The sequence below is a fragment of the Colius striatus genome, chromosome 2 (genome assembly GCF_028858725.1).
Source record: "Colius striatus isolate bColStr4 chromosome 2, bColStr4.1.hap1, whole genome shotgun sequence".
NCBI classification, from domain to species: domain Eukaryota; kingdom Metazoa; phylum Chordata; class Aves; order Coliiformes; family Coliidae; genus Colius; species Colius striatus.
Genome location: NC_084760.1, coordinates 57,622,972 through 57,636,851, shown reverse-complemented (window position 1 = coordinate 57,636,851; position 13,880 = coordinate 57,622,972). Strand labels below are relative to the sequence as shown.

The window sequence follows — 13,880 nt, the reverse complement described above, 5'->3', positions numbered from 1 at the left end:
TTCTTCCTATAACAATGACTCAAAGATGATGAATGCAAAGGGGAACTTGAACAGATAGATATCTTAGCAATACAAACTGGACCAAATGAAAGGAAAATTGGCTTTAGTTCTTTGACTTAGGCCCAAATAAAAATCTGACCCTGGCAAAGACAGCAGGAAACCTCATATGGATGTGAATAGATAGAGATACTTGGATTTATGCTCTGTAAATACACAGCAAGCTGTCTCTGTGGCAGTCTTACAGAAGGCAACAGGCAAGGAAAAAAAATGTGGAAGTTTTGTAGCAACTTTAGAAATGCTTATCAAAGCATTATCCAGTCCCTTACTAGGCTGTGAAGCTGAACTACTAAAGTTAGACTGTCTTTGATGGATGTTTGTCTAACCTCCTTAAAAATCTTCTATGATGGAGATTCCCACAACCTCTCTCCTGCTTTTTACAGTCTGATAATGACAGGGGATGTTATCATCTCGTAGGGGATGTTATCATCTCGTTGGGAATGCTCTGAAACTCCTTTGGTCCTTAACAAAGTTTTGGCAGCCTGTGCTTTCTCTTTCAAAGTTATGAGGTTGGGAGAGGTGGTAGCCCAAGCAGGCCAAAGGCTACAAAAGGTGTCAGAGCTGGCGGGGAGAGCAAGCCTGAGAAGAGACAAGGAGGCTGGAGATGCAGAGACCTGGGTGGGGAAAAGCAAATAGAGCTGCCTGGGTGGGGAAAAACAGGAAAACATCCAGTAAGATGAGGAGAAACAGCAGCCAAAAAGTGTTCCTTTGTTTTTGCTTTGTTACAAAGGAATGCTGAAAATCCTTTCTTTACAGCTAGTTCCAAAGTACTCTGGAGTCAATGAGCTTTCAATAGGTCTTGGATCAGGCCCTTTAAAAGAAGGGCAGCTATAATACAACAGCGAATGAGTGTCCTTTCTGTCCACGACTGACAGTGTTAAAATTGCATTGCTATACATGGAAGTGTTCCATAGCCCAGGATTTAGCTGATTAAACAGTGCTGCACATGTCACCATTAGACTTGAAACGTCAACTGCCTGATTTACTCTGTAGCTCACATACCCCAAATGTTTTGCATTCTTGGACTAAATTTGATAGATGTACTAGCAAACTTCTCTCTTGCATGTATTCTTCTGTCCACACAGGACACACAGGCCAAAATAGTGAGAGGTTTAGACTTCCAGGTGGTTAGGGCCAAGTGAGCCCTATTGTCAGCAGCCACTTCCCTTCACCTTTACTTTGTGGTAATATTGCCCGAAGGTGAAAAAACAGCTCTTTGTCATCTTCTGGAGAGTCAAGAGAAAGAAGTTGTCAAGATAGCCTGCTGTGACACACAGGCTGGTAGAAGCTCGTTTTGTCCTCCAGCTGTGGTTCCCTCCCTCACAAAGAGCTCCTTAAAGCACTACAAGTTAGGGCAAAGACTTTGGAAGCGTCAGCTGTGAGAACTGACAGAAAGACCAATGTGGAGAGAGAAAGTCAATATGTGAGGATGTGCAGACAGAGCAAGGAAGTGATGCAAGAGAGAACAATCCTCTGCTCTTTTGCACACAGTCTTTGCCCTGCACTGAGAGGGGAGAGCAGCCACAGATTCCTATTTTTGTCCCCCTGAAACTCAACAATGTGAAGCCATTGCAGGTGAAGGTGCCATATAAGTAAAGTGTAGCTGTATCAGGGAAGAAGGCCAGAGACCAGGCAGACCTTTACATGTCTGCATAGCATAACTGGTAGTTTGTTTTCAGACTCTGACCTGCAACAGGTCCCTCTTCCCCAGTCAGACCTGCTACAGAGAGAATAGCCCCAGCTAGTTTGGATGCAAGCCAGAAGATGGTCCTTGGGCTTGTGGACACAAGAGTGGGACTTTTGCCTGCCTTTCTTTAGCAGTATAGGTGTAGATGTGGATTTCACCTCGTAAAGCCAGAGCTGCTTCTCTCAGCCCTAGACATTTTTATTCAAGAAGGAAAATTTTAGGCTGGTGCTGGGAATTTGGTGCTGAATGATGAGTACTTTAGAAGGAAGAGGAAGAGAGGTTTGCGAGAGGTTTGTATTCCGTCCTGTTTATCCTACAGAGCTCAGGCATCTAAAAGATAGTCAGCCAGCCAGTTCCAGAGCACAAGAAGGCACCAGAAGGGAAGATCAGAAAAAGAGCTGATTTCTATCCCTTATTTGGTTTAGTGATGTGAGGAGAAGAGCTTTCACATCGTTCATATTTTAATTGAAGAATGCAATCAGTGTTTTCCTGATTCACTTCCCCTACAAGAGCAATTGACCACACACTTCCTTCTCAGCTTTGTCATCACTCCTGTTGACACGAGACCGATGCTGTTTACCAGCAGTGCATCCACCTCATTTTTTTAGGATGCTCCAGGGAGCTCAGGGCAGCCAAGCAACCTCTTCCCTGCTCCCAGACCCCTCAGGACAGGGAGGAGACAGAAGGTAGCAAGAGAGACCACTGAGGAGCACAGAGACAGTATCAGGCCCGCAGCATGCAAGGCTAAAACAAATTTTGATAACCAAAGGCCTGACAGGTTGGTGTATAACCACAGCCGTTTTAAGCCTGAAAGTTGATGGAAATACATATGATTCAGAGAATACAGCCTTGGCATGGTACAAGTGTACACAGTGTGTGCATGCAAGCATAACACCATATATGTAGAGGCACATGGAGTGTATGTATTAACAGTGGCTACTACATGTCTGTCAAAACTGGGAAGTATGTTGAGAATTTAGTGTTCACACTAGCACAAACAAAATAAACATACTTGTAGCAAAATGCAACATTACCATTAATTAGTTCAGATTTTAAGGTCTGGATTCGCAAGTAGTAATGTAGTAAGACTTTCAAAACAGCCTGTGATTAAATTTTGAAAATGCTACAATTAAAGTTTTAAAATTACTTTTTCTAACCTTTTCAGTGTTTGAATTGTAGAGCCAGTATGTCACCTACTATTAGCTATTTTGGATTCACAGAATTCAAAATTTCCAAACCTAACCCTTCCCACTCAGGCTTCTTTTCTGGATCATGCCCCTTTCTGCTGGCCCATGGCAGTGAGCAGCCCTATGATGTCTGTGCCCAGCTTTGCTCAGGGTATCCCCAGGACGCCATTTCACTTCATGTTGCAACTAGCAGATTCCCAGTCTCAACAGCCTTAATCTTGCAGGCTGGAAATGTGTTAAAGTTAAAGAGTCAAAACCCCTGCAAGGAAAGGAAATGAGAGGTCCTCTTGGCAGCAACAAATAGAAAATAAACAACCAAACTCTTCACAAGACAGATTCCTCAATTATAGTAACTCAGGCTCGCAAAGGCCAGAGTTATGACCCATTGGTGTATGCAGTATGTAAACACAAGGATGCAGTAATTAGCTTTGTATTCATTTTGAGGCTTCAGAAGCCCTGTGACCTGCCGTGGAGTAAGGTCATTAACCATAACCACACTAGTGACCTTCACACAGGACACCCCGTCTCTCAGTTACATGAGCAAACTGTGCACTGTGATGTTTCCCTGGCTCACATGCTCCAGCCCTCTTATTTAAGTGCCACCAAGCTATACATGAGGGAGAGGATGTGACTTTTGGGATGAGCTGTGATTAGAATATCTTACTTTCCCATGTAGCAATGCTGAGGACTTAAGTGTGATTAAGTAAAAATACTCAGTTGCAAAATTATCCAGAATTTCCCAGAAAGTTCATAAGATTTGTTTAAAAATACTACATTGAGGATTTATGAGGCTGGTGTGGGCCTCTATTGCTCTGGGAATAGACTTTTATCTTTGGTGTGTGGAGTGCAGAGGGATAAACTATTCATAGCTTGTTCTGTAAAGGGCAATTCACCTTTGAATAAGCAGGTGTGTGGCCATTAGTAGATATTTATCAAAGACCACAACAAAACAGTGTTCTAACCCTGATTTTGCCAACACTAAATGAAATTAGTATTGGGAATAAGTATTTTTCAGCTCTACTTTTCATTTTACTGTGGCTGACCTGTGGATCCCCTGAAACATCTTGCTTACAGAGTCAGCCTGTAGACTGCATTGTTGTGGAGTCATTACTGCTCAGATGGAGAAAATGCACTATTTGAAAGCTATTGAGTAAAGGTCCAGAACATTCATTCTAAACTGTCCTGAACAGTCATTGGAAGAAACAACCTGTCATTCTTTGTCTGAATTTTCAGATGACAAAACCCTCTTTGTGAACATCGTGTCCACGTCAAGTTCAGATTGTCCAGTGTGACAACAGAGCTCAACAAAATGCATGAGCAACTGTCAGTCCAGGATTTTTGGGAAAAAAAACCCCTAGTATTATCATGTGAGTAAACAGACTGATGTGGCACATACTTATGCAAGTCTTAAGTGGCTACATAGGAGTTTCTATGTGTTGTGAAGATCACAAAACAGCAACATGCCCTCATGGCCAAGAAGGCCAATTGTTTCCTGGAGTGTATCAAGAAGAATGTACCCAGCAGGTCCAGGGAGGTTCTGCTCCTCCCTGTACTCATCTGGACTACTATTTCCAGTTTTAGGCTCATCAGTTCAAGAGAGACAGTTCTGGAGAGAGTCCAGCGGAGGGCTGCCAAGATGATCAGGGGACTGAAGCACCTCTCTGAGGAATGGCTGCAAGACCTGGGGATGTTTATCTTGGAAAAGAGAACGCTGAGAAGGACCTTATCAACTCTTATCTAAAGGGCAGGTGTTGTGAGGATGAGGTGAGTCTTTTTTCTGTAGTGCTCAGTAAAAGGACAAGAGGTAATGGGCACAAGGTAGAACATCGGAAGTTCTGCTTGAACATAAAGAGAAACTTCTTTACTGTGAGGGTGAGGGAGCCTTGGCACAGACTGTCCAGAAAGGCTATGAAGTCTCCTCTAGAGGTTTTCAAAACCCACCTGGGCATATTCCTATGCTACCTGATCTAGGTGGACCTGCTTCTGCAGTGTGGGTCAGCCTAGATGGTCTCAAGAGGTTCCTTCCGACTCCTATCATTATGATTCTGTGTGATTTTATGTGCCACAATTCAAGCCCTGCACAAAGAAGTGATAAAACTCCCACTGATTTCAAGTTACTTCCTTCACTACTGTACTTCCATGTGCATTTCAAAATGTAATGCAACTTACGCATCTTTTATTTTAGTAGGGACTCTTTTTCTTTCTGCTTTGTCTGGGACAGCTTAACTGAATGTTAATGAAATTAATCTCCTCAGATGGATATCAACTGCAGAAACAGTTATTTGTGAGAAATACTAAAGGGGCAATGTAGTTTAGACTCCAGAGCTCTCTGTGCTTTGTCACATGGATCCATACAGCATTAGAGCATGTACATTAGGCTGGGTAACTCAATGTGTATAAATTAAGGGAGTGAAATTCATTTATTAGCTAATATTTTAAATTTGTTAGTATTAAGTTACATTGTTTTCAGCTCAAGTAAATTCCTGAAGAATGACTTGGGGTTTTTAGCCAAGTGTTAGTTTTGGAAATCTGATGGATGCCTGATAGGATTCCTTTCACACACCACGGGCAACTGAAGACATTTTCAGACATGATCTGATTAATACTTTTGAAGCATTATGTGGACATATAACAATGAGGGGTGGAGGAACTGGTTCAAAGAAACAACAGAAGTGTTCTGAGTCTCAGTTTTCTAAGCTATTCAAATCAAACCTGGATTTTTATATTCACATGTACACAGTACAGGATAGATGCATTTATTTCACTTTATTTCCCCAAAAGATATACACTTTGTCATTCATCTGCTCAATAACAAATCCTGTTCCCTTAGTTCCCTTCTCTTTGCCAGTCTGAATCTAGAATTCAGCTCCTTGTCTCAAGGACACTGCTTTATCTCTTATTCTTGCTGTACACTTAAAAAAAAAAAAAATCACAGCATAATGTCTCTGTTTTCCTTACAGTACAAACTGTAACTGACAAGCTACCTTGCCTCCAGGGGCTTGCAGTCTTGTGAATTTTGGCTAAAATTATCCCTCTTCCTTTCACAATAGTATCCTGCTTTTAGACTCTACAAAGTGACAATTCCTACAGTGAAAAAGGAATATGTTTTTCTACATTCATCCCACCATATCTTCTTGTCTAATGCTTGAATTTTTGCCTGTCAGGTACAGGAAAATTCTTTGGTCTGTGTTTACACAGATCTGTACACAGTTAACATTGGATCATTCCTTTGAACATCAAAATGCCACCAATATGCAAGTGAATCAATGTATGAACAAGCAACAATTAAAATGTATTATTTATTTGTTTTAAGCAATACATCTGTGTAACCAATGAAGCCTATCTGTTGGCTTTCATAATACTTAGTTTTCTAAGATGTCTTCCTCACTCATAACTACATACTTGGTCTTTTGATGCTTTCAGTGTTTTCTAACTGATGAGAACACATTCTGCAGTTAAAACTGTCTGGTCTCTGAGGGGTTTAGTTGGGACTCAACAGAAAGTCATATGGTGAATGTTCTGTTCTTGGCAGAATTACTCATGCATGAAAACATGCAATTCCTTCCCCACAAATACTTTTGTATGCAATTCTGCTACTTGTCTTTTGGCCAGTAAAAGTCAATCTCACGTAGTTGCAGTCTGAAGGGACTTATGTTTTGCCAGAGCACATTTATTAAGGCAAAGAAATAATATTGATGGTTAATTTGCAGTGTTTGAGGAGCTCTGCAAGTTGTGCTGTTCCAGTACATCTATTTGCCATTTGCCATTAACGGACATGGCTACAGGAAACACATGACTCTCAACATATGTCTTATCAGTGAGAGCTGGGAGCGAGATGTTAACTGTGGGAAGGTAAAAGTAACAGTGTGCCGCGATTCGGGACCAAAGCAAAAAGAGTAAGGGAAAGCAAGGAAGAAAAAACTGGGAGTTAAAATCATATACTCATGCAGACTGAAAAGAATTCACCATCATGGGATTAAAGGAGAAGAATTATGAAATAAATTACAGTGAGGTTTGGATGAGACAGAACTATAAAAGGAGCTTGTATATGAAACACATGGGAATTACCATGTCAGAACACACTGGGATAAACTAATTTAGTGCTAAAATGAATAAAAAGAAGCTTTTAGGCAAGTTGAACTATTTATATCTTCATTATTCTGATTTATTTGCATTCATTCTGAAAATACTAGCACCTTCTCCTAGTAAAACTTCATTTTATAGCCAGTGAGAGAAAAAAAGAGTTGTAATAGATCTCACTAGCTTTAATGGCACACCAGCAGATGGAAACAACAAAAATGCTCTTCATCTGTTTTATCTAGTTTTGTGTAGCTGTTCCAGAAGCATGGCCTTGCTTCTGTGTGATAGCAGCGACTTCACTGACTAACATCCTGTCTCTGACCTCAGCTTCTTGAGCAAAGTCATTGAGGCATCAGTGACGAGCATACCCCGTCATCATGTGGTCTTTGCCCTGACCCCTTTGGCCAGACATCCATTCCACATGGAAATGGCAGAGGCTGATGGAGCTAACTTTCTTCATGGCTGCTGTGAAAAGATTAGCTGCGGTGTTGGTAACTGCTGGGTCTGCTGCTAGACTTCAAAGGCTGATGTCATAAAGCTAAACTCCAAGGCAATGCCTGAGCAGCAATAGGGTGTCGTACTATACAAAAGAGCATTTTCAGTATTTCTTAACAGCAAATAAAAACATATTTAATTTCCTTTGCCTTTCTCAAATTGTTTCTATTGTTACTTTCTTCTGCACTCAGTGACAATGCTGCAAGCCATTAGAATACAGCTTGGGGTGGTTTCTTGTGCAATTATGCTGTTGTTCAAATTGGAATTGAATTTTCTCTCTGTGTAATAAGGGACAGTGGCAGTAAGGAAGATCAGTTGCCTGGAGATTAAGTTAGAAAGCTTAATTTCCCCATTCCAGTAGGAACAGAAGGAAAACTTTTAGCTTAATTCTCAGTTTCCTGACTTGTCACCATAATTCATCACTTAAAGCTGTTTTAACCTGATGTTTTATGTGTCAATTTCTTCAGTTTTTATTAAGAATTCCTTTTTTAAAGAAACAATTAATTTCATCTCGCTGTGAAGGTGCATGAAAACGAATGGCTCAGACTTTTGTGGATACCAAGGAGTCTCTAGTGGTGGATTTCATAACATTAAAAAAATTACTCACAGACGTAGACATACAAATCCCAAGGGCATGGGTAGAGTTGGAACATATGATCCAGCATTGCTATTGAAAGAATTGTCTGCTGAGTGCAAAACAACCTACAATATAGTCTGTGACTTGCACAAAAGGAAGAAGAAAATCCCACCTTTATGCATACTGCAGAGAGAAAAAAAAAAAAAAGGTTCATGATTGTGAACAAATTCTTGTGGTGCGCAGTATTTTTCAAGTATGGTTTGGCTTAGATCCCCTAAAATAAGAATTGACAGTAAAATACGTAAGTAGTTTCTTCAAAAGTACTTAGTATACAAGAACTGCAGGCATTTCTCAAAGAGAAATGTCCAATCTGAAGATACTGTCAAATTGCCAGAAGCCAATATGCAACATCATTATCATCTTGAAAAAACCCAACCAGTTTTACAGTTCCAAAACTGCAGTTCAGTCCTATATATTTTCAGCTCTGACAGAATTAGTTTTAGGAGAAAAAGAAAAACTCTTCCCCTAGTTACAGTGGGCTAATGAGTGTCTGTGTTTCAAATCACAAAACTGCGCAGGAGCAGAAGGAATCATGGACATTTTGAACATAGAGTCTAAGCATAAAGGAACCCTTAAATACCTTGCTTTTCTGTACCCCTGAGGCTGATTCGCCTCTCCACCCGTTCAGGGCACTACCTGATGCAAAGAGAAGGAGATGACGTCTACCCCATAGGTTCTCATAAATGAGTAAATCTAGCCAGTTCTTGGGTGATGGGGAGGCACCTGTAGCTATCTGGTTCATAAGATCCCCCTTGTAACTCTATTTCCCTTCTCATGAGGTATATCACTGGCGAATAAGGCAACCTTCAAAAGGATTACAAGCTCCAAACACCTTTGACTTTTCTATAAGTAATCTGCAGCAAGGGAAGCACAACTCTAGTAATTATTTAGCAATGAAACAGTAAGTTTCATTTTTACAGCATTGTACCATCAGCTCATGCTGACTCACAGATATTCACACAAGGGGCAGCTATTCCACCTGTTCCACTCATCCTCAAAGGGTAAGAAACTTTGCTTTTGTGTTGGATGGAAAGGGGGATATAGAAAGGAAGTGGAAATGGGAAAGATGGGAAAATTAGACAGATGGGGAAAAAGAAATATTCCATTGACACTCCTGTGGCAACCAGAGTAACTGCACCAGGGATGGAGCAAGTAACTTCCCTGCTGCAAGAAGTGGAGAAAAGAGTACAATGGAACTATAACCTCTACTGGGTAGAATTCGCACAAGTTATTATTTCATAGGCTTCTTAAGCATCTCCCATTCTTAACATGCAGGATGACATTTACTAGGTGCTGTGATGGGGAATAAGTCCAGCAAACCAGCTCATATAGAGGGGCGGTTCTGCTGGAGCTCTTGTTTATTGAGCAAAACCAGGTGGAGTTTCCCTTGGCTGCAGTACTGAGGTCTTTCTCCCATCCTGGAACTCGATAAGCCGGAGGCAGATGGCAAGATCAGCCCATGTTGTTCAGCCAGAGGTAGTAGGAGGAGTTCAGGGTGGGAGAGAGGCCACAGTTGCAATTTCAAGAGTTATGGTCTTACCTGTAGGGAAGCATGAAATTGGAATCGGTTTGGAGGAATCCCACAGTTGAAGCACGGAACTTATCTATCTGCTATCCAGCAAAACTCTCTCTGTGACACATGTTAGGATGCCTCACATGCAGCCCCTTACCTTGGCAGTTCTTTCAGCAGAACTGAAAGAGAATGTGCCTTCCCATCCCACCCACCTGTGCTCTCTAGGTCACACAAAGCACATTTTTTGAGCAGCATTAGGACTTTATTCACTCCAGGCAAGAGCACAGTTCTCTCTAGCCCAAAGAACACCACATCAATAGGAGCTTTGGTGAAGCCTGCAGTCAAGGCATGAGATTTCAGATGTGACTTATTAAACAAGCACAATACCAATCTTATATTATTATGATGATAACGTGGTACCTTTTCCTTCCTTCTGACATCTCTTTCTTTGTACAATACATTTTCTGCTCTCGCTTGTAGCTGGGCAAGGATTGCCCCTTGCTGACGGATGCTGTACGATCTCTCTGACCCTTACTTCATTTCCTCTTTTGAAACCACATGTTTTTCCTTTCTTTGTGCAAGGGCTCCATGGACTCCACTCACTAGCTTCACAATGCACTGCAATAAACACAGGACAAGCTGAGCCTAGCCAATATCTTTTTGTATACACAATCATAAGGTACATTGATTTTATTCTGCATCAACCAAAAGGTGTACAAAATAATGAAAATATTTATGATTTGCAGCAATGAACTGACAGAAACTGGACTGCTGAGGATATACTCCACAGAATTATGTCAAATAATTATGTCAGTTACTATTTAGTATTTGCTGTTTTGTAATTCCATTCCTGGAACAGGGCAACACCACCACCATTGGTATCACTGAAATCAGTTTCTAGGACTTATTCTGAGGCTGTTTTGGTTTTGTGGAGGTATAAATCCTCATAGCTTTAGTGGAATTAAACTTTGGTCATGCCTTTGGTCAAGCTGCTGCAGCTGGTCTCAGAGGTATTTGATTTGCAAATCCATATAACTACAAAGGACCAACTGATATCAAAAGGCATTACATTAAGAATGAAGTATCTTTGGTGATCTGCTGCTTGGTGATTCAGCTTAAACAATGAAAAACCCATCATCTGTAGCGTATACATGCAGTAAGCAAGCAAAGCAGAGGAGAATTTGAGTTAGGAAGGGTTGCAAGATTTTCAAAAAAGTGTGGATTACAGCCTCAAAACCACAGTAGTCTGAACACGCATCTCATACTATTGGGAACTCAAAAGATGAACAGCTGGACATTGGTCCAAGCCATGTAAACAAAAACAGGAGTAACCTTGGAAGCTTACCAAGGTGCTTTTAATAACTATCCTTTTGTGCCATCTCTGCAGTAGATTTCTCTTGATAAAAGATAGTAAACATTTATATTTACTTTATGTTCTCACCTGCTACATGTAACTATAATTATTCCTGAAAAAGGGAAGACTTCTAGACCTTCTATAAGGAAGAATTTGTAAGTCAACATTTTTTGAGCTCCGGAATTTACTTCCACATTTTTCAAACGCTAAAAATAAATCTGACCTGAGGCAATTTCTGACCCTTCCTCCAGTGAATATCATGTGGGTCATTTTGTTTTACATATTACACTGGAGCTCTCCTGTTAAAATAACTGGCCTTCACGTGCAGAAAATACATTCTGTTTTTCCTCCGTAGCTTTAAATGGCTTTTCCTAGTTGGGACTAACTCATTGTTAAGGCAGCTAAGTCTAGAGCACTTGGAAATGGCCATCAAGAAACAAAAACAATCTCTTGAATTTCTTTCAAAGATGAAAGTCTTTGCTTGAAAATAAAACTGTAAAAGTCATCACTACCACCTGAACTAATAATAAGTCTCTGAGAAGGAAAATGCTAAACTACTGTGTATTATTTTAATTTCTGCATTACTTCCCTCCAAAATATGAGATGCAAGGGAGAGACACGTGCATGATACTATGGGGGATGAGATTTCCACCATGACCAGACTGTGCCTAAGTGCTCTCTGGTTGCTGGTGGCTGAAGAGGTTAGTGCTTCCACCGCAGGTTGCAGCCCTCAGCCACCACAATTCACAGCCAGAGTACTAAAATAAGCTGAACCTTGCCACAGCTTCGACGTGCCCATGGCAGGGGATGTCAACTGGAACAGCCCAGAAACAAATATATCCCTCATTCTGCTTTCAGCTGGAGGGGTGTCAGAGGGATGGAGCAGACGGTTAGGTGTGGTAACCTCCAAAATTGTCGCGGGGTGAATAACTGGAGCTTGTGAGTCAGAGGCTGGAGAGATACAAAAGTAGGTCTCTTCTCTGCCGCCAGTGAGTCACAGGACCAATGTCGCCAGTGGCATTTCTTCAGCAACAGTGCCACGCTATTTGGTGTTTTATTTTAATCCTCAGTTCCTGGAGTCAGGCAATTACACACATTTATCACTTTGGAGTTTGGGGGGTTTTAGATTTTTTTTTTCCTTAATGTTTTTGTTTCTAGTCTTCTCATTTGCAAAGGTAAGCTTCAAAATGTTGGAGCATGCATGCTTTGAAGGCTCAGGTAGTACAAGGGAGCTGAAGCAAAGCAGTTAGTATTTTAATCTTTCAACTACATTTTGAGTCTGGCTCAGGATTTTTGAACCTTTGATGTTAGCGGTGCTGCATTACACTGTAACAGAGCAAGTAAGAGATGGATGTCATTCTACCTCAGGGTAGACCAAACAGGGCGCATTTCCTGAGGCAGAACTGTGCTTAGCGTCAAGGCTGTGTTTGTGAGGCACTCTTGTGAAATGGCAGGCTTGGGAAACACCTTGAGTTTGTTGTGCTGTGGAGTGCCCCTTGTGATGCAGAACTTTTCCATTTTAAGTTGCACTTCCCTGGTGGTGTAACTGATCTTGCAACTCATGCCCTCCTTAAATCCCCCATCCCCTGTGAGAAAACCAGGCAGGACACGAGGGGACCGGACTCACCAATGCTAGTGCATTCCATAGTGTGATTGTTGGCTTCCAGCCCATCGGGGCACTTTTCAAGGCACTTTCCACTGTATAAGTAAAACCCACTTTTACACTTTGTGCAGAAGTTTCTGGTGAAGCAGGTATCACAGTCAGCTTTACATTCTGAAATGCAAATGGTAAACAATGTTGTTGTTCTTTGCCACAAAATGCCATGGGCCTTCTCACATATACCAGAATCACACAATTCTAGCAACGTTACACAGAGGAAACAGATAACATTTCTATCTTCTTCATGACCTGTACACAGTGACACCAGCTACAAGTGATCTTGACATGAGTGAGGATTTAATAAAGCTGGCCTGACGCTGAACAGCCTCACACTGTCTTCTTGCAGACCTATGCAAATGGAAGACATAGCAAAGCACATCAGAGTACCGATATACTCTTGCCCTACAGTGACACAGCATAGGTACAAATTAACCCCACAGGGCACAGGCACCAGGCCAGTTCTACACTATCTATGTCCATTCATCTGGGAGAAATAAAAATATATCAAAATTTAGAACTTGTTTAAGACAGTTTTGCATCAATATATTTTCCTCTTTTAAAAAAAGATTCCCTGGTGTTAATTCAGATGTCCTGTAGTATTTCATGTATCCTCTATACAACTACCCAAGTTGGCATTAGTGGCATATTTTCCAGTTCTCAGATACTTTAAAAAGAAATATATAAAAGCTTGTGTATGGCACGGCTCATGTCTGGTATTTGAGGCCACACACTGCTAAAAAGTGAGCAAATACTTTACAGTGTCAAGTTACTTTGTAAGACTTTACTCTGGGATCTGTTCATTAAATAACTTTTATTACTAGGTAAAGACTGGGAGAGTTGCTTGGCCGCCGCTCTTATGGTTTTATATCACCTATGGGATTAAAACCAGTGAGTTCAACAACAAAAAGAGGAGCGGGGAGGACATTGCGGTCTTTGTCAGTTCATTTAGGGTTCAAAATACATAGTGGAGTCAAGATGTTGCCTGAGCAGTAGAGAAGAGAGTTGAGTTTATCTCCCAGCCCAGAGGAAACATGAATCGGTTACTTCCCCCAAATCAGGCTGAAACCTGTCTAGCTGCTACAGGCAGCTTAGAGGACTGCACTGAGTGTGAGACAAGCTATAGAGAGACCAGGGCAAACTGCATCTTCAAAGAATGCCACCTGCCATCTTCTCTCCTTGTTGCAGGGGTCAGGCAGTGGGTTAAGTGGCT

The 13,880-nt window shown here is 41.3% G+C and overlaps 1 protein-coding gene across 1 annotated transcript in view; it reads right to left on the bottom strand.

The window, feature by feature from the left end:
- Nucleotides 1–13,880, bottom strand: part of RSPO3 (R-spondin 3) — a 62,885-nt gene that overhangs the window by 11,579 nt on the left and 37,426 nt on the right. Inside the window, exons 3-4 of the mRNA XM_061990472.1 lie at nucleotides 12,638–12,784; nucleotides 10,077–10,274 (exon numbers count right to left, since the gene is read on the bottom strand). Coding sequence (XP_061846456.1) covers nucleotides 10,077–10,274; nucleotides 12,638–12,784 — 345 coding nt within the window. The remainder of the gene's footprint in view (nucleotides 1–10,076; nucleotides 10,275–12,637; nucleotides 12,785–13,880) is intronic.